The sequence below is a fragment of the Lactuca saligna genome, chromosome 3 (assembly GCF_052625555.1).
Source record: "Lactuca saligna cultivar CGN05327 chromosome 3, ASM5262555v1, whole genome shotgun sequence".
Taxonomy (NCBI): Eukaryota; Viridiplantae; Streptophyta; class Magnoliopsida; order Asterales; family Asteraceae; genus Lactuca; species Lactuca saligna.
Window position 1 is genome coordinate 106020386 of NC_136419.1, and position 21671 is coordinate 106042056.

Here is a 21671-nt window from a genome sequence, read left to right on the forward strand (position 1 = left end):
TTAGAATCTTTCAAGCCTGCTCCTACTTCTTTTTCAAATCCACCCTCGAAACAACCTATCAAATCTTCATTTGTTAAAGGAACAACAAAGGTGAAGAACATCAATCACTAGTTGGAAGGAAAAGGGAGGAAATATCATTCTTCAAAATTCTCACAACATGTGATTAAGGAGGAGTATGAGAAGTATTTGAATGACTTATCGAAAGCAATTGCATCTTCACAAGAGTCAAATATTTCTGTTAAACAATGGAAAGCTCTGCCAAAGGCATCGGTTGTTGTGAAACAAGCTGCGAAGGAATAGGAAAAAGTCAATGTTGACTTTAAATCAAAGAATACTTACTTTTCTATGCCTTTTAATAATTAAGTAGACTTAGTTAATGTCACACCCCAAAACCGAGAACGGCGGAAACATTCTGGGGCGGAGGACATCATGTAATGTATCACAACAATGCAAAGTAGTAAACAAGAAACAACAACATCCATTAAATTAATAGTATAATTTTAATTACAAGTGTGTTCTTTCATAGTATAAGACAACATAATGAACAATCAAAATAAAAGAGGAGTCTTGATTTCTCCGTCTTCACAGAACCTGGTCATCGTACTTGTCTATTTGTGACCTGAGAATACAAGTATTTTGAAAGCGAGTATCAGCAATAAACCTGGTGAGTTCATAAGTATTAATGTGTCTTTGATTTGTAAATCTAGAAAGTAAAGACTTGTAAACATTTGGGGAAACGTATGTATATGTATGAACTTTTTGAAAGTAGTTGAAAACGTTTGAACAACCTAGCAAATCCCTACGATTTCTATTAGTATAAAGAGTAGTCTTCTACCAAGACTTAACTGTTTTGAAAGTTCGCATCACTGTAAATGTGACGGTTTTTCCCTGCTTAACTATTGTTATAAAACTATAGTCTACCTCATTGATTATGTAAATGTGTCACAAAATAAAGGTAGTAATATAATTATATAAGTATTAATCTGTCTTGTCGTTTATGCGAATGTATCACAAAGTAAAGGAAATGAACTAATAACTTAAATATTATCCTTTGGTACTAGGATAAACACGGCATATGAATTACCGAATGGTATTAACCGTAGTCATCCGAAGATGTACATTTACCTCTGTTGCTAACAGTTGGGTGTAGGAATAGTTAGTCCCTTAAAGTATACCTATAATGGTATCAACCGTAGACATCCGTAGATATGCATTTACCTCTGTAGCTAGCTGAGGGATTAGGAGTGGTTAACCCCTTAGAGTATCTATCTAAAGGTATTTATGTAAAGGTATTCATGTAAACGTACTCATGTAATCGTATCTATGTAAACGTACTCATGTATCATGTAATGTACTCATATATCATGTAATGTATTAGTATAGACTCATGAATGATCCGACTCTTGTGTGATTTCTTGTACTTGGAATGGTAAATAATATCTCCTAACTATACCTATTATAGTTACTAGTAATGTACATGTATAACCTGAAGTATGCCTTTGCTACCCATAGGTACCGAACTGACTGAGGAAAAACTTTGATGTCTACATATGTACACATGATATATGTTACTAATATTTAGACGACATTCGGATGGATAACCGGTATCCCATAGCCACATTCCAACAAGGAAATGAAAATAGAATGAGTTAACCTCCGTAAGTCCTTTAAACATTACCTATATAACTATACATATATGGGCATGCATTTTATAATATAAAAGCGTAAAAGAAGTTTTGTAAAACCTTTGAAAAAGATTAAATATAAGGAAAATCTTTGTTTGAAAACACCCATGTAAAAGAGTTTGAATGGAACTTACAGTGTGTAAGACAGTGTGATAAAGAGTTTTAAACATGTAAAAACGTTTAAGAAGTCATTTGAAGTATTATGTTTGGTGAAACTGCTACACGTGTAGTAAATCCATTTGTATACTAGTAATAAATCCCATAAGATCGATTAATTAAAAACAACTATAGCAAAAGATTGATGTTTTTCATGCCAAAGATGGACACATATACATACAGTATAAGCAGAGTGTTTGATCTACATATATACATAAATCATTTCTTATTTCAAAAGATAAGATGTTATCATGGTATATTTTGCATACGAAAGTTTCCTTATAATAGTAATAAATCACATATGATTCCATTGATAGAAGTGTATACTGAAACTTTAGATAACACACGATAATAATCGAGTGTTTTACTTGTATTCCACCCCTTAAAAGCATATAAAAGTATTTATAAAACATTTAAAAGTGTGAATTATAGGGGTATGAACTCACTTGATAGATTGAAGAAAGCGTGACGAAAACCGAGCAGAACTTCTACTCGAGAAAGCGGATTTCTCGGGATTCTCGGGGATCTCGGGAATCTCGGGAGCGTTAAACTTCCTTCCTAACTTGGATATGAAAACCGGGCCTTTGGGATGACTCTGAGGGTTGAAACGTAGAGCTTCGGTGCGAGAAAGGGAGGAAATGAGCAAAAATGGCCGGCATCCTCGCACCCTTTATATAGGGTCTGAATCCTCGGATTACGCTAGGCATACCAAGGTATTACGCTGGGGGTAATCCGGATCAGACCAGTGACTCCTCCTCCAACGGATAATATCGGGTATTTATAACTAAATTAAATATTTTAATTATTAATAAACTTCAAAAATTCATATCTTCCTTATACGAACTCCATTTTCGACGTCCTTTACATCCACACGTAGGTGAGACTACGATCTACAACTTTCGTTTAGACTCTGTCAGCTAATTTTGACTTTATTTTTTATATTATATTTTTAATAGGCCGGGACAGGAAAAGTCTGTTAAAATTTCATAACTCCTTCATCCGCTGTCTGTTTTGGCCAGACTTTTTACCGTTGTAATACCATTGATTAGATCTTCGATTCTCGTTTAGGTCATGTTGGCAAAAATCCGCTCGATCTCAATTTCGAGTTTTTAGCTGTCTACTACTATGTCTGAAACTTCGAAAAATCATAACTTCTTCATATGAAGTCAGATTTGGGCATTCTTTTTATGTATGCTTACAGTTTTGGGATATCTAAAACTTTCATTTAGATGCCTAAGGCTAAAAATTATTGTATCGAAACTTCGCGTTTTACGTCTATTAGTGTTGCCGATTTTTGCTGCGAATCTTAGATTGGTCATAACTTCTTCGTTATAACTCGGATTTTAGTGTTCTTTATATGCACGAAAACATTGATACGATTCCTACCACTTTATTTAACCCAAATAAGATTTTAGGAAAGTTAAATTTTTACCTATATTTGACTGGTGTTACATGTCATTGTCTCGAAATATCAGGTTGTCATAGTTAACAGTCTCAAGTCTAAAGTTCGTAGTTGGACTAAAGGATTTTCGTTTCAATATATTTTTCAAACTAATTACCAAGGACCCAAACCACCTTGGCGACATAAATTATTTCCACAATTGCAAGTTTTGTGTGACGAACAATATGATGAACAATGGTATATTGATAGTGGTTGCTCTCATCACATGACTGGTCGAAAGGAGAATCTTCACGATTATCAGACTTTAGAGAATACAGGGGTCATGAAGTTTAGAAAGAACCACAAATATCATGTTTGAGGATATGGGAAGATCACTAATGGGAATTTCACAGTCAACGTTGTAGCATATGCCGAAGGTCTTCAACATAAATTGATAAGTGTTTGTTTTTGGCACAGTTAATCAAGTGGTGTTTAACAAAGTAGGAAGTGTAATCTCGAACATTCATCCAAAGGAAGTCTTGCTTAAATCCAAGTGAAAAGGCGACATGTTTACTCTTGATATCGATCCCATTGCTAGGAAACCCTCAGTGTGCTTACTCTCGAAAGCTTCCTCGGATATCAGCTGGCTTTGGCATCGAAGGCTTTCACATTTGAACTTTCAAAATCTTAACAAATTGGTGTACAAGGTATGATAAGAGGTTTAATTGATTTAAAGTTTGATAATGATACTTTGTGTGCAGCTTGCGAACAAGGGAAGCATTGATTCGAAGATTGTCGAACTGTTGAAACTTCTTCATATTGACCTATGTGGACCGATCCTCAATAAGAAATGGTACATTTTGCTTATTATTGATGATTTTTCTTGATTTACATGGGTTTAATTTCTCAAGTTAAAATCTGATGTTTCTCAAGTAATGATTGATTTTTTCATGAAAATCGAAACGAGTTTGAAGAAGAAGATTCGAATGATTAAAAGTGATAATGGCGATGAATTTAAGGACCAGGTTCATGATTTGTTTTTTACTGAATAGGGAATTTTTGGTTAATTTTTCTTCAGCTTACACACATTAGCAAAAGGGTGTTGTTAGAAGGAGAAATCGATCTCTTTGTGAAGCAGCAAGAATGATGCTCATATATGCGAATCTTCCTCAATATCTTTGAGCCGAAGTTGTCTCAACTGCATGTTTTACACAAAATAGATCGTTCATTTAGCGTAGATTCAATATTACTCCTTATGAGATTATCAATAACTGAAAACCTAATGTAAAATTCTTTCGTGTTTTTGGTAGCAGGTGTTTTATCATGAATCTCAAGGATAATTTTTCAAAGTTTTCGTCCAGCTGAAGAAGCAATTTTCTTGGGTTATTCTCATAATTCGGTTGCATATCAAGTATTGAATATACGAACACAAAAAATTGAAGAGACATTCAACTTGACTTTCGATGATTATTATATTAAACAACTTGACAAGTGTTTTGAACAAAAACCAATTATTAATGAATCAAAAGATGAATTTGATAGTATTAATTCGTTTGATTTTGATTATGATTTACTTTTTGGTGATCCAGATAGGGCTGATGATGTTGAAGTCACTGCAGATGATAATCAAATACATGAATCAACAAAACATTTTGACTCTGCAACACTTACTCAGGATACTATAGATCAAAATTTGAAATTCCATACTCCTGGAAGTAGAGAAAATATACCACATGATTGAGTTAAGAGAGAGAACTTGCATTCGACTTCTCATGATGAGGGGAGTATTCTTTGGAGGGGGAATCGAATAATGGATGATAATGTTTAGGGCGAGCAACATTAAAATGAAATTTTTGAGTGGGAGCTTAATATGTCGAATAATAATCAAGATGAAACTTTTCATGATCTAAATGATAACATTTATGTGGCATGTTCTAAGACATAAGAAATGTTTGAAGATGCACCATTTAATTTGATCCAACATATCCTCTAATGAGTAAATGGATTAAAAGCCATCTTAATGAACAAGTGATAGGAGATCCACATGAATGAGTGTTGTCTAGAGCTCAAGTATCTGCAAAGAATGAGGTATTTAATGCTCATCAACAATTTTTCATTTTTAATGTTTTTGTTTCGAAAATTGAACCAAAGTCAGTTAAGGCTGCAATAGAACACTCAGATTGGGTTGTGACAATGCAATCTGAATTGGCTGAATTCGAAAGAAACAAGGCTTGGAGATTGATTCCTAAACCAAAAGATGTTTCGATTGTTGGTTTAAAAATGGATTTTCAAAAATAAAACAGTCAAAGATGGTAATATTGTTCGAAACATATCTAGGTTTGTAGTAAAAGGTTATTTTCAACAAGGAGATATAGATTATGAAGAAACCTTCACCCCTGTCGCAAGAATCGAGGTTGTTTGAATACTTTTAGCCTATGCTGCACATAAAGATTTTGATGTTTATCAAATAGATGTCAAATGTGCATTTCTTAGTGGTGAACTCAAAGAGATTGTGTATGTGGAGCAACCTCCTGGTTTTATTAACGAAGAATTTCCTAATCATTGTTACATCCTAGATAAAGCTGTTAATGCTTTAAAACAAGCACTATGAGCTTGGTATGCAACTCTGACCAACTTTTAGAAACTTTAGAAATTTAAACAAGGATCAGTTGATCACACTCTTTTCCAAAAGAAGGTTGGAAATCATCTAATGCTTGTTCAAATTTATGTTAATGATATTATTTTTGACTTAAATGACCCTAATTAGTGTAGTGAATTTGAAAATTTGATGAAAAGTAATTTGAAATGAGCATGATGGGAAAAATCAACAATTTCTTAGGTTTAAACATTCGTTAAAGCAAAGAAGGAATTTTCACAAGTCAAGAGAAGTATAATTGTAATCTCCTTGAGAAATTTGGCATAATGAATAACACAAAACTTAGAGTACCAATGGTGGTTGGAACGAAGCTAATTCCTTTGTTAGACAAACCAGATCTGGACATCACTTTGTACCGAAGCATGATAGGTTCGTTCCTTTACCTTACGACTAGTCGACTTGATATCATGTTTTTTGTGTGCAATTATGACAAGTACTAATCAAACCGAAGAGAACCACATCTCACTACAGTCAAGAATATTTTTCGATAAGGAACCATTTTGTCAGGATTATGGTATCCTTCGAAATTGGATTCTTTATTCAAGCATTCTCAGAAGCTAACTTGGGCGGTTGCAATTTACATAGCAAAAGCACAATTGGTGGATGCCAATTACTTGATGGGAAGCTTGTGAGTTGGAAATCAATGAAACGAACATGTGTTTCGATTTCGATGGCAGAAGCAGAATACATGGCTGCTGCAGCTTGCACTTCACAAATATGGATCCAAAGTCAGTTGCGTGATTATCCAATCAATATGAAGAAAATTTCATTGTATTGTGATTCACAAAGTTCCATATGCATTTTTCACAACCCTATACAACATTCGAAAACAAAGCAGATTGATGTTCGTTAGCATTTCATTAAAGATCACGTAGAAGATGGAAATATTGAAGCTCACTTTGTAAAAACCATTGATCAGCTTGCTGATATTTTTACAAACCCTTTAGATGACAAATCATTTGTAAAAATTTTGGTAGGTCTAGGAATGATCGAAGGAAATTCAGTTCCTGATTTAGGTTCCAAAGATTGGTATAACGGACATCGAGGACAGCTGTCGAAGTCAACGGTCACTACTCATAGTCAATGCCTTGACATGCTTCACTTTCGATATCATGTTGTATGGCTAAATGAAAAATATTAGCAAGTTTGGTACATTCACTTTTCTTATTTTGAATGTTTTTTTTAATGTAACTTCTTTTCGAAAAATCAAAAATAACAAAAATATTTTACTTTTATTTTGTTTTTAAATTTCGAAAAATCAAAAATTCCAAAAAGATTTTCTTAAATTTTTATTTTCTTTTCCTAAACAAAGATACAAAAAGACTTTCTTGTTTTTGGTGTTCGTATTTCATATTGTTAATGAAGCTTTTAGCGAAGATCATCAGTAGTTCATGCTTGCAGATCTAGGGTTATGTATATTTTCGAAAAACTTTGTACTAGTTAGGATGTCCCTAGAAGCATGCTGCAACATGTAGACCCAAGCCTGGTTCGACTCAATGTGTGTTTTCGAAGCCATAATGAACTTTTGATCACAAAAATTTCTTACCAATTAGGCTATATTCACATTAGTCCTTGAGTTACCTTACTCTTCTCATTTTAGTTAAGAGTTTCCTACTTTGTCCATACATAGCAGAGGTACTTTCGAATCTTTTACCAAATTTTTTTCATCCTAAAGTTCTTGCACTTTCACACACAATGACATATGTCCAAGAGATTTCTGGTATAAACCAATGAGGATCTAGACATATCAAAAATTTGTGTTTATGATCAAACAACATGAGGCCGTGATGAAAGTGAAACGCTAAATGTTGAATAAGTTTAAGGAATTGATGGGGAACTTTATTCCAGAATTAATGAAACATTTGTTTAAGTACTTGTTTATCAATACTAAAAATCTGTCACACCCCAAAACCACGAACGGCGGAAACGTTCAGGGGTGGATGACGTCATGTACGGTATCACAACAGTGTAATATAATAAACAAGCAACAACATCATCCATTGCCTTATAAGTAAAGTTATAATACATGTGTGTTTCTTTCATTGTAGTAAGACACCAAAAATATACAATCAAAATAAAAGACGAGACTTGTCTGCTCCGTCTTCTCAAAACCTGGCCTCCGTACCTGTCTACTGATGACCTGAGAATACACGTTATTTTGAAAGCGAGTATCAGCTTTAAAGCTGGTGAATTCATAAGTATATAAGTGTCATTGCCTTGTTTGTGAAAATCTGTTATAAAGGCCATGTGAATCGTTAAATGAAAATGTTGATGTACGTATGAAAAACCCTAGAAAATCCCTTATTTCCTATCAGTTTGATATGTAGTCTTCTACCAAGACCCGAATGTTTTATAAGTAAAATGATAGTTTTCCTTTAATTGTTTAGTACTAAAGTACTTAGTCTAACTCATCGTTTATGTGAAAGAATCACAAAATAAAGTAAACAGGAAAATGTACTATTGTAAGTGTTGTCACTGGGCACTAGGACTAACACAACATATGTAACTGTTATCCCGAGGTACTAGGGTTAGCATGACCTATATAACCTAATGAACATCCGAAGATTGTCCAATTGTCCTCTGTAGCAGCAGCAGGGGGAGGAAGGATTAGTCCCTGTAAAGGTACTCCTAGTATAGGTAATAACTGTAGGCACCCGTAGATGTTCATTACCCACTGTTGCTAACAGATGGGTTCCAGAATGGTTAGTCCCATCCATATATCCCGAGGTACTGGGGATAGAGTCCTATTCTAGATATCCCGAGGTACTAGGGATATGCAGGATAATTTACACAGAAGGTACTAATAAATTATCCTCGCAATTCGTGATACAAATATTCAAATAAGTATACATAGGTAAAGGTATCAACGTAACGGTACTCAGGTAATGTGTTCATGTATCAGGTAAACATATGTAAAGGTACTCATGTATCAGGTAAGGTACTAGTAAAGACTCATGAATGAACTAACTCTTGTATGATTCCTTGTAATAGGAATAATGTTTTGTTATCTTCCAATTATCCCTATGATAATTTACTGTAATCTAAATAGTTGATCATGTAGGTTTACACACTCTTACTACTCAAGGGTGTGGGAAACTAAATGAAAGATGCAAACTATAACATCAATACATATAAAATAATATAAGTGTATATGCATAGTTTAGTTCAAGAATGAAAAATGGTTTTGTAAGACATCTTATGTGTTTTGAAGAATGATTAACAATAACCTGAGGTCATTTTAATATACATTTCAAAGGTAAAACTTTTGATAACAATGCGTTTTTTTTTTTTTTTTTTTTTTTTTTTTTTTTTTTTTTTTTTTTTTTTTTTTTAAGATTTAAAACCATTTCGTGCATCGCATTTTGTAGTATGTGAAATCTGTTAAATGACAAACACAGTTATAAAATACATATAAATGATTTATTAACCTGTTTGTTTCTACTTGTATCCCCCCTTTAAAGCATTTAAAATCATTTAAAACATTGATTAGGGGTATGAACTCACTTGATTGAAGTGGTTGATTTGAAGTAGTCGAGAGAAGAATCGAGCAAAACTTCGACAGGAAGAGTTGAAAACGCGGAAAATCTCGGGATTCTTGGGAATCTCGGGAACAAAAAACCTTCCTTCAGGACTTGAAGGTGAAAACCGGGGCTTTGGGAACAAAACCGCAGAGTTTCAGCACGAGAGATGGAAGAATGGAGCACCTAAACCCGACACCCCAAGAGTTCTATTTATAGGGGAATTTCTAGTGTGCCACGTCGTGGCTAAGGTTGGCCACGTAGTGGGGAGCAAGCCTTATCCTCTTCCGTTGATTGGACGCCCTCAGTCACTTGTCGGGTCGCGGCCAAGCTGTGCCACGTCTTGGGGGCCTGACAGCCTCGGATTTTGGACCCCGAACTTGTAAAATCCATAACATTCGCGTACGACCTCCGTTTTCGACGTTATTTATATGCACGCGTAGCTGAAAACATGATCTACAACTCTTGTTTAGACTTCATTGGCTAATTTTGACTTTATTTTGAATTATTTATTTTTAACGGGTCGGGACACGAAAATTCCATTAAAAATCCATAACTTCTTCATCCGATGTCCGTTTTCGTTAGACTTTTCATCGCTGCACTACTATTGCTGAGACCTTTGATTCTCATTTAGGTTGTTTTGGCCAAAAGTCTCTCGATCTCTATTTCGAGTTTTTAGCTGTCTACTGCTATATCCGGATCTTGGAAAAATCATAACTTCTTCATATGAAGTCAGATTTGGACGTTCTTTTTACGTACGTTTACGGTTTAATGTTATCTACAACTTTCATTTAGATATTTAAGGCTAAAACCTATTGTATTGAAACTTCGCGTTTTTCGTTTAATCGGTGTTGCCGGTTTTGCCGAGAATCTTCGGTTGGTCATAACTTCTTCGTTATAACTCGGATTCTAGGGTTCTTTATATGTACAAAAACCTTGATATGATTCCTAATACTTTATTTAACCCAAATAAGATTTTAGGAAAGTTTAATTTTTACCTATATTTGACTGATGTTATATTTCATTGTCTCGAAATATCGGGTTGTCACAAAATCATATTCTTTTCTTTGTAATAATCTTGATCAAATGCTCGCAACACATGACATTTGTTATCCAACAAGATTTAGGCCTACTTTTAGTTTCAAGAATACTCTGAGTATCATTCATAAACTTTATTACTTCATAAAATTTCCAAACCTTACTAGTCACTAGCTACACTGGTCAAAAAGGTAATTTCATTTACAAATGGACACTCATATGTTTTAGTGCATTGTAACTAAATTTTCTATTCGACATCACAAATCCATATTTTCCTGAATTTGATTCTTATCTTTTTCCTTGGTACACTTCACTCATGAAATCCTGGAGGTTCCGAGTATAACCAACTCAGGCTGATGAATTCGAAAGTCTGGCATATGACTTCACTTTTTAACTGAAAAGTTAAAGCGCCTAACCTCCATTTCTAATATTTTTGACGGTTCTCTTTAGCTTGGGGCAACTTCCAAGATGTATGAAGTGACGTTTTGTATTATGATCTAGGTTTCAAGGAAAAGTGATGATCACTTTAACTGGTGTGACTATTTTATCGGCTAATTGGGACGATTTTCAAGGAACACGTCAGCAGTAATTAATGTTGAAAACCCTTGAAATTCAAATTCTTGGTTACCTATATAAAGGGTTTATGGGTTACATTCCAATTTTACACTTTCTGACTATTCCCAAATTATAAGAACACTCTGTCTTCTTCATTATTCTTCAAACAATAATCATGGCTACTCCTAATACCATTGTTGATCCATCCCAAACTACTGATGACATATCTTCGCAACCATTGATGAAAATCCAAATTGCCAACTTCCAGGTTCAAAATGATGTTACTATGTATCCTAAAGAGTCGCATATTTTGATAGTTGCTCTTCAAAACTCTGTTTTATCAAAGGCGATGTTCGATGCTTTTGTTGTATCTGTTTCATGGCTATCTCTTGCTAGATCAACTGCAACATACAGAAAAACAATGGATACAGTTACGTTTTCTCTTGTGAATGAGAAGAAATTTCACTTATCAAAGAACAATTTTGCTCAGATTCTAGGAATCCCCAAAGCTGCTCCTTTTAACAAGGTAACTAATGAGCAAATGATTTATACGTTCAATGAAATGGGTTACCAGCCACCTCTTACCAAGATAAGTGATTTTAAGAAGTATGGATTGCCATGGTTATGGAATTTTTTTCTTTGGGACTTACCTTCGATGCCTCACTGGACGAACTGTTGGTTTAGATAAGGGAAGGTTGGAGGTGTATGCGATGGTCGCAGAGTTTTATTATGATCTGCAGGTGGACTATGCGACTCGGTTATTGAATGAATTTGTTAAAAGTGTTGGGAACACTGATATTGTGGATGGAATTTCTTATGCTCGCTACTAGAGCATCATCTTGCAGTTTGCTTATGAGAAGGATGGGATAGAAGTTCCTCAAGAACAAGACACTGCATCATTTTCACTGTTTCACTTTCCTAAAACAGTTAAGGATGATGTGCATGTTTTTTCCATGGTTGCTCGCATTCCTGATGCGATGCCTCGCAAAATTGATCTTGCTCATCCGGTGTTGGTTCAATATTTGAAAACATTTAATCCAGATGTTGAAACTGGAGTATTGTTATCTCCTTCGAAGATTAAGACGAAGAAAGGTTCAAAAGAGAATGTCAAGAGTTCTTTGAAATCATCACCTCGTAAAGTTGTCAAGAAATATAAGAAGCACAAACACAGTTTTACCATCCAAGTCTGGTGCTTTCAAGAAATTGAAAAAAAAGGCTCATCAATAATCTCCTACCTACACAGTTAAACCTCAAGTTACTCGAAAAGGGGTTATTTTTATAGAAGTTCAAGAATTAGTTTATCCTGCATAAAAGAAATGAAGGGCAGAAGGCATGGCCAAACATCTTTCGGAAAAGAAGAAGAAGAAATTTTGAAAGTTGGTTATTAATGATGAATCTACAAAAGACAAAGTGATTTCAGATTCACATGTGCCAAACTTTCCGATGAGATCAAATGTCGAAACTTATGTTCCTGTTAAAATATATGTTATCTCTTAGAAAGTTTCTACACCAGAGCAGATTGTTCTTACTCCACCTTCGGTGTCAACTATCGAAACTTCCCACGATCAAGGTACTTCTCATCTTGTTGTTTCTTCTACCTTCAGTACTTCCATAATACGTACTTCCACTTCATTTCCTTCATTTCTTTCTACTCCAATTGTTACCCACTCACCCACATTCAACAATAGTCTCAATCAACCCATTACATAATTATTTTCCTCCCAATCCACCAATCTACTTATTACTCATGAAGAAGAACAAGTTCTAACTGATGATGAAGAAAATGAGTTTGATGGAAATTTTGCTGATATTCAATTTGATCTGGCGGAGGAAAATATTATGTATAATATGCTTCTTACAGGGAAACAATTTAAAATCCTCAATTGCAAGCTTTATTCAGTTTTATAAATTTAAACTAATGGAGGAAGTAAACATTCGATATCTAATTTGGAGGTTGGTATGTTGTTAAAACGTCAAGAAACTCATCTTCATGATGCCATTCAAGATGTTGATTGAAACAATGAGAAAATGGTGAAGGCACAGTTATCGACTTTTGCTTCTGATCTAAAAGAGTTGAAGGTTATGGAGAAGGAGAGACATATCTTGTTTATTAAAGATGTCAAGAAAGTTCGTGAAGATGTCAATTTAAAAATTCATGAAATCAGGGAGGATATGAGCTAAGATTATGCTTCTCTTAATTAGAAAGTTAATATCATAGTTGATGATGTTACAAAGTTTTTTCAATTGTATGAAGCGCTTGGTCTGAAGTTCGAGCCGATATCTATGGATGAAGTTAACAATTTTTTGAAAATTAATCAATTGTTAGTTGAATTGAAAGGGTTGGTGCTCAAATCGATTGTGGGGTCCTCTTTGTTGATCACTCCGGAGCTTCTTACACATAAGTTTTCTATCCTCGAATCGAATATTCAAAAAGAGTTAGCTCCTTTGTCGAAATTGCTTACTATTGTCCCAACAGATTCCCCCATGTTTCAACAAGGGTGCAAGGGGGAGAGAGAATTGGTGTTGGCAAGGGTTCTTTGTTTGGAACCGGTGGTAGTTCTTTGAAGACAATTGATGGCGATGTGAAAGTAGTGGGAAAATTTTTTCAACTCAAATTCCTATTTCTTTAATATCTCCTTCAATAGTTTCGACATCCACAATAACAACTACAAGGCCTATAACAAAAGGAATTGTTATTGGTGCTTCAGCTTCTTGGGGATCAAGTTCGAAACCACCTCTAACCACATAACAATTATAGAATAAAGGTAATGGTGTTTTACAATAACCTACAATTAAAGAAAAGAAGGCGATTATTGAACTTGAAATGGAGAAACAAAGCCAAATACATAGCATACTTCGACTCAGAGAAAGTGATCCTCCTGGGAAGAACAAAGGAGATCCTACTTAGTATTTTAACCATGAATACATCAAAGCCATAGTTCTATCTGGTGAGATGCATTCTTTTAGAAAGATTCCTAAAAAGAATTATGATATTGAGAACACATATATTAATTAGTTAGATTTTCCCATAAATCTGATGATGTTTCGTGATGAGCAATTTGAGCTTAGGAATGATGTTCAAGGATAAGGAGGAATTCAGACATCTGAAGTATAGATTCCATGATGTATTTAGGAGGAATGAATAGTCAATCGGGTCTTTAGTGAAAATTGTTTGAGTTGTGAATGTTACTATTAGGTGCATTTTGTGCACCATTTAGCACATATTTTAGTCCCTTCTTACGCATCTATTTAGCATAATTGTCCTTCATTTGTCCTGTATTTCATCATATTTCATGTTAGTCTCTAGAACAACCTTATTTGCACATTTTCATGTCTTTTTCAGGTAAACCAGAGGTTGGAACGTGCATTAGAAGGTGCCTGAAGCATTGGTGAGGATTTCGGGATAATCGGGCAAAGAACGAAAAAGTTGGAAAAACTAAGTTTGGAATTGGAGTCAGAGAGGTACACGGGCCGTGTTGGATTTACACTGCGAAGGAACACGGGCCATGTTGACCAGAAAAGAAGAAGCTGTTGACCATGCTGAACATGGGCCATGTCATTTTTACCTTATGTCCAACACGGGACGTGTTCGACCAAGAAACAAACTTTTGGTAATTTTTCCTATCTTTCATATTACGGGTCAAGGGTGGTTTTATAGACACACAATATACCAGAGCACATTTTTGAGAGGGGATTTCAACGGTTTTTGCAAGGGGTTGATCAGTAATCTTTTGGAAACATTATTTCTAGTATTTTTAAGTTGTAATTGCACTTTAGATCCATCTTTTATTCTTGTGATCTTGTTCTAGCCATGTGTGACTTCAATGTATTCTTTCCCGGGACACAGTGTTACTAATTGTTTATGCCTAGATCTTTCCATACAGGTACACCATTGCCACTTAATTCGGAAATAAAGAAGACTGCAAAGAGAATATGGAAGCAAGCCAAGATTCGTAAAAGGCAACTGGTTTCCGGGACTTCTTCATCATCTACTCCCCTGATCATCAACATTTGGGAGGACATACACCTCTCAAGTGTATCTGTATCCGAGACAGAAAGCCTAACACTCTCATCTCAACCATCCTCACCCAAAAATACCACTCCACCCTCTTCACCTACCTATAATACCCCTAACACTACACCCACAGAAACTTCAACCACTACTCACACCATGGGAGATAACCATGGAGGGAAACCACCTCCACACCCACCACCCGAGCAAACTCTCTGCCAATGGTCGAGGCAAGAGGTTACTCAACAACCTCTTTGGATCACATATCCGGCACCACAAATCTAGAACTTAAATCTCGACATATTCACCTACGCCCTACCTTTAGAGGCTTGGAAAATGAAGATCCCCACAAGTTCCTCATGGAGTTCGATGTTGTATGTATGGGCATGAAACCACACAATGTCACAGAAGATCAAATTAAGCTTAGGGCATTCCCCTTTGCAATGCAAGATGCAGCCAAAGACTGGCTTTATGACCTCCCACTGGGGACGGTAACTATTTGGGTAGATCTTGCGAGGTTGTTTTTGGATAAATACTTCCCAGATATGAAAGCTTCAACACTACGGAGGGAAAGCATTGGAATCGTGAAGCATAAGAGAGAAGCTTTTCACACATATTGGGAGAGATTCAAGAAACTTTGTGTCCGCTGTCCTAAGCACGGAATTACCGAGTACCAACTCCTCCAACATTTCATTGAAGGAATGACTCCAATGGAAAGAAGGCTTCTTAGTGCCTCTAGTGGAAGATCTTTACCCGAAAAGACTCCAACTGAAATTTGCAACTTAATGAAGAGCATGGCTGATGATTGTAACCATTCAATTCATGATGAAGAATGGTACAAGGATGCACCCCGAGGTGTAAAGGAAGTCCAAAGTCCTCAAGTTGAAGCTCAATTGTCCGAGCTTACAAAAGTTGTAATGATCTTGGCTAAAGACAAGGGTGTCTAGCTCACACCCCGCCCTTGCGGTATTTCTACTCAAGTAGAGCAGCCAACTAACATGTGCCCTCAACTTCAAGATGAGGATTATGAGCAGCAATGGGAGAATTTTTCGGGTCAAATCAAAAGGGATATGAGCAGCAATGGGGCGATCAAACATGGAACAACAATAAAGGTTGGGGAGTATATCAACAGGGAAGTTATCAACCAAGTCAACCAAATCAATGCGAACAAAGACGACCTTTTCCAGTACAGAACTTTCAGCTAAGGCAGCCACAACACCCTCCTCAACAAGCGGGTTCATCAAGTATGTCCTAAGAGGACATAGTGAAGTGTTTGAACACTAGCACCCAAACTTTCCAACAAGAGACAAAATAAAGTATAAAGAACTTATAGCAACAAGTTTCACAGCTTTCTATTTTTGTAAGCAAACTAGAATCTGAAGGAAATATGTCCACCCAAATTGAAATGAACCCAAGGCACAATGTGTGTGCCATCACTTTGAGAGGCAGAAAGAGCTACGATGGTCCAAAAGTGTCGGTTGATCAAGAAGTAAAAGAAATAGTGGTCGAAGAGGCAACCAAAGATGAGAAGAAGGAAGATAAAACAACCGAAAAGAATCCTTTTGTCATTGAGTCTAAAGACACACCTTCTCCATTCCCCGAATGATTAAAGACCACAAAGAAAAAACGGGAGGAGAGTGAGATTATGCAAATGTTCAAGAATGTTCACATTAACATCCCACTCCTCGAGGGCATCAAACAGCTACCTAGATATGCAAGGTTCCTTAATGATCTTTGTGTATCAAAAATGAAATTGAAAGGAAACAAAATCATCAAAGTTGGGGAAAATTTATCCGTGGTTTTGCAAAATAGGATGCCCTCGAAGTGCAAAGATCCCAGTATCTTTACCGTGCCATGCAAATTGGGGAATCTTTATGTACCTCGGGCCATGCTCGATCTAGGTGCATCCATAAATGTCCTACCATATTCTATCTTTAACTCAATTGGTGGAGGAACATTGAGCAAAACCAGTGTGATCATCCAAGTTGCTGATCGGTCTTTGGTACATCAAAAAGGTGTATTGGACGACCTGTTAGTGCAAGTTGCTGAATTTGTTTTCGAGACTGATTTTTATGTCTTAGATATGGGAGATGATGACTCTCCAAGTTCAAGTTCCATACTTTTGGGTAGACCTTTCCTTAAAACTTATAAGACAAAAATTGATGTCTACAATGGAACTTTAAGTATGGAATTTTTTGGTGAAGTTATCAACTTCAATGTTCATGAAGCAAAAAAGATTCCTTCCGATGTTTAATCTTTCAATTTTGTGAATGTGATCCATCCCTCAACTATAAAGGGCTTAAATTTATCTAACAATGAATTTCTGGAGTTAGTTTTGTCATAAAAACTAGAAAGGGACAAAGACAAATAGATTATAAAGGAGTTTGTTATGAATAATGAGGTGTTGGATATGAAACCCAAACCACCTACCATCGAAGCCAAACTCCTTCCACCTATGGAACAAGCACAAGATCCGGGAGCAAAAACTCTACCGGAACCTTTAAAGATAATACATGTCGAGAAGGAGAGCACTTAGCCGGTCATCAACTCAAATAAACTATCGAATAACGAAGAGAATGAGTTGATAACCCTGCCGGACAAATACCAAAAAAGGATTGAGTGGACAATCTCCGATATTAAAGGTTTAAGTCCTTTTTGGTTTGTGCATAAAAAGAAAGCCAAAGGAAGGTTGAAGGTTTCGTTGAAGGAGGTGGCCAGAAGATTGATGTGTTGGGGAGGCCCGCATACTTAGAATGAAGCATATGTGCGGGCCACGTCGGGCCAACGACTTAATACAAGGGCGGCTAACCGGGAGGCAACCTGGGGGTATTTTTGTCTTTTTCTTTTAAAACATTTCCATTTCTTTGAAGTTTTCGGTTTTTAATGTTCCAAATGCATTTAAACAAGATTTAAAATCATAAAGCAAACCTCGGGTTGCAAAAACATTTCATTAATGAGAAGGAGATTTTTGGGTTAAAAAAAGTGGAAGTGGCGATCAGAGGTGTACACGGCATGTTCATCAATGGCAAACACTTCGGCAGTCAGAGGGGTACATGGCCCGTGTCATTTTTCCCTTATGACCAACACGGGCCGTGTTCAGCCAAATCTCACATATTTTAGACCCAAGACAGGCTGTGTCAGTTTTCCTTTATGCCCAACATGGGTCGTGTTCGCGCATCAGACCTGGTGGTTTTTAATGTTAAAAATCGGGTTTTTACCTCATTCTTCCACACACTCTTTCCAAAACAGCCCCTTTACCCCAAGAAAACTCCAATGTTTGATTTTCATCAAAAATCCCTTGATTCTTCATGATTTTGGCTTAAATTTTAAAAAGGTTTGATTTTCATCTTCCCACTTCATCTCCTACATCTAATACACCATCTTCTTTCATTTTCATGGTGGATTTGTGGGTTTTGACAAACCCTAGGTCCAAAAAAAAATTAGAATTTTTGTGCATAATTCATCATGTCGACAAGCTTGGGGAGGTTGAAGACGGTCTTTTTCACCAACATCAACACATTTCCACTAACATTCAGTACATTATTTTCTATTCTTCACTTGTGTAATTTGTGTTCTTAAGGTCAAATTGCATGTATCTATGGTCATTTTGGACTTGACAATAACATGGAAATCTAGGTCCCCGTCACCCCCGCCTCAATCCCCACCCAATCCGACCCATGGTGGTGTTTTTGTATTGACCCTATTCAAGCTGCCAAACTTGAGGCCTTTCTCCAACATGCACATACTACCCAACAATTTACGCATGTGCCATCTCTCTACGAGTTGCACATCTACAACCAAGTCTACAACTTGTTCTGGAACATTGGATGGCAAGGGTTGTTAAGGGTCCACGAGCTCATCTATAAAGTTCCAACAAACGAGTTCTTTTCTTCGGTCTATTTGGACCATGGTGTCTTAAATTTCCAACTAATGAACCAAGATCATGCCCTGTCCCAAGACCAAATCAATGCATTGTTGGGGCCCAAACAGAAAACACTTTTGGCCCCAACGACTCGATTCATGGATACAAGGATCTTACGTGGTGGACCGATGTTACTCATCTACACCCGTATGTCTTAAATTGTTCTATGGCCTCATTTATCATCCATCCTGTGATGAAAGTGGCCCATCGGATTCTTGCTTCGCTCGTCACCACTAGAGAAAAGAGAAGCACCATTAGTGCTCTTGAGCTAGAAATACTCTATGTAATGGCCCACCCGGACGATAATCTCATTCCTTACTATGGCTCATTCCTGTTTAACAAACTCACCCACCTCAGGACATCACGATCTGGAAAAATATCTTTTGGTGGCATTGTCAGTTTATTTGCCAAAAGTGCTCCAGTCCGGGCCCCATATACTCGATTTCACCAACCTCTGCTAGTGATAATTACCTTACCACGGGATTCCTTGAGTCTATGAGAATGTTTCAGGCAGAGGATGGGAAGCATAATTGGACCATGTGTCAAAACCACGATCCAAGGCTACTAATCACCCCAGAGAACCAGGACATCCTTGCCCTCAGGAAACCTAACAACTTCACCGACTGGCAAATCGCACCATAGCTCTTCCCCGATTCCTTCTCTAAAGAGGAAGAAGAGGAAGATGGAGACAGTGACGAGAGTGGCAAGGCAATGCCACAAAATTCTCCTCCCATGGGTGGTGTCGGCTCATCCCATCAAGCTGGACACCCATCCTATCACCAACAGTATATGGATCAATTCCAATAGATCCATACCCGCCTCTACGCTTACAATCAAGATCTCGCGAGCCTGACTCAAAGTTTTTCTTCTTTCACCACTCAATTCACTCGGGATCAAGAGCGCCATCGTAAACATGAGGAGGAATTTTGGGCTTGGACCCAAAACTCCGATTATTACCCTTATCCTCCTCCTCCTCCACAATAGGTTGTCGCGCTCTCTCCAAGCATCGGGGACAATGCATACATTTAAGCTTAGGGAGGGGTAGAGTTGTACATTAGGTGCATTTCATACTCATGCATGCCTTTCTTTAAAAAAAAAACAAAAAAAAGAGTTTTTATTTCAAGTTTTTGCATTTTATCATTGTTATCATTTTCATGCATCATCATCATCAATCAAAAAAATAAAAAACTAATAAAAGGAGTATGAAATGATGACATTCTTTACATACAATAGCTCCATGAAGTGGGAAACCGAGAACTCAAATGAAAAAAATATACTGAGGTGATTGGATAGTTACCAGAAGCGTAGAATCAGCTGTCATAACTAGGGGAACCAAACACCGTAACTCGAGACCCCAACTTAGATAATAATAAAAAGTGGAATACAGAAACGTTTTGTGGGTGGTAATAACAGCTTTAGGATGATTTACTTTTGAAAATTTAAAAAGAAATTCTATTGACAACTCTGGACCCACAAAATGCAGACCTATTTATTGACACGTGTTACCCTCGCGGTAACAGAAAGATTATGTATCAGATCCACACAGTCAAGAAAGAAGGAAGGGTACAACTGTCATATCCAGTACCCAAATCAGAATTTAAAGTGCCAAAATGATGAAATTATAAGAAATTCAAAAGTTGGTTGAATAATTCAAGCTCAAACTGAAGATACAAATCCAAGTCAATAAAAAATCAAAAGTCGCCCCAAAGACAAATGTTGCGAATGAAGAACTGTGTGATATGATGCTTTTGGCTCTTGAAAAATTGAAAACATAGGAGTTGGGCCCATTCGGGTGGGCTCACTGTTTCAGCGAAAGCTGATTCGACGTGATGGGTTCTTAAGGATGCGTCGATTCTGATTCTTGATCATCTAGTCTTAAGGACATGAGATCCATACTCTGTAATTTTTGCCTACAAAGCTAATTAAAGTATGAAGTTTAATTAAAACTATGGTTGGGTTATTGGGTTATATCGTTTCGGGTCTTCCTCACTTTGGGAGTCTGTGATACGTAGAAGGAAAGCTGATGGTTGCCTTGGTATTAATGATTGGAGCCACATTGATGTAAAGCCTGATTGTACTTATATAAATGATTTACTTGTGTCTTCAACTTATTTTTGGTACATTTTGCTTCTTTAGTGCTTTTGTACATTTTTTTTCTTTTTCATGGTTTACATTGCATGTATTCATTCCTAGCATTTAGGATCTTTCTGTCCCTTTTTGCTCTATGCTTCTTTTTTCCATCTAGAAGTCGTCCTGTTTTGTCCGATTCTTGTTCTTTATTGGGGACAAGAAAGGTCTAAGCTTGGGGAGATGTGTTAGACGCATTTTGTAAAAAAATTTGCACATATTTTAGTCCCTTCTTATACATCTATTTAGCATAATTGTCCTTCATTTGTCTTGCATTTCATCATATTTAATGTTAGTCTCATGTATTTTTCAGGTAAGATGGAGTATGGAATGCGGTTTAGGAGGTGTAGGGAAGCATTGGTGAGGATTTTTGGGATGATCGGGCGAAAAACGAAAAAGTTGGAAAAGTCAAGTTTGGAATTGGATTAAGAGAGAGGTACACATGCCGTGTTGGATTTACACTACGAAGGAACACAAGCCGTGTTGACCATAAAAGAAGAAGCTATTGACCATGCTGAACACGGGTCGTGTCATTTTTACCTCAGGTCCAACACGAACCGTGTTCGACCCAGAAACCAACGTTTGGCAGCTTTTCCTATGTTTCCTATTACGGGTTAAGGG

At 36.6% G+C, this 21671-nt stretch overlaps 2 protein-coding genes across 2 annotated transcripts; both read left to right on the top strand.

The window, feature by feature from the left end:
• Window positions 1-6389: 6389 nt before the first annotated feature.
• On the top strand, window positions 6390-9219 carry LOC145035854 (uncharacterized). The gene is made up of 3 exons (XM_078984358.1): window positions 6390-6606; window positions 6745-6944; window positions 9214-9219. The coding sequence occupies exons 1-3, from the start codon at window positions 6390-6392 to the stop codon at window positions 9217-9219; spliced, it is 423 nt and encodes a 140-aa protein (XP_078840484.1).
• A 7529-nt stretch (window positions 9220-16748) lies between these two features.
• Window positions 16749-17255, top strand: LOC145035856 (uncharacterized). Its single transcript, XM_078984359.1, has one exon. It carries the CDS (start codon window positions 16749-16751, stop codon window positions 17253-17255), a length of 507 nt encoding a protein of 168 aa, XP_078840485.1.
• The last annotated feature ends 4416 nt before the right edge of the window (window positions 17256-21671 follow it).

Coding starts and splice junctions, on each gene's coding strand:
- LOC145035854 (XM_078984358.1), top strand. CDS start 6,390: ATGGTATCCTTCGAAATTGGATTCTTTATTCAAGCATTCTCAGAAGCT. Junction 6,607..6,744: donor TTCACAAATATGGATCCAAA/GTCAGTTGCGTG, acceptor ATTTCATTAAAG/ATCACGTAGAAGATGGAAAT.
- LOC145035856 (XM_078984359.1), top strand. CDS start 16,749: ATGAAATTGAAAGGAAACAAAATCATCAAAGTTGGGGAAAATTTATCC.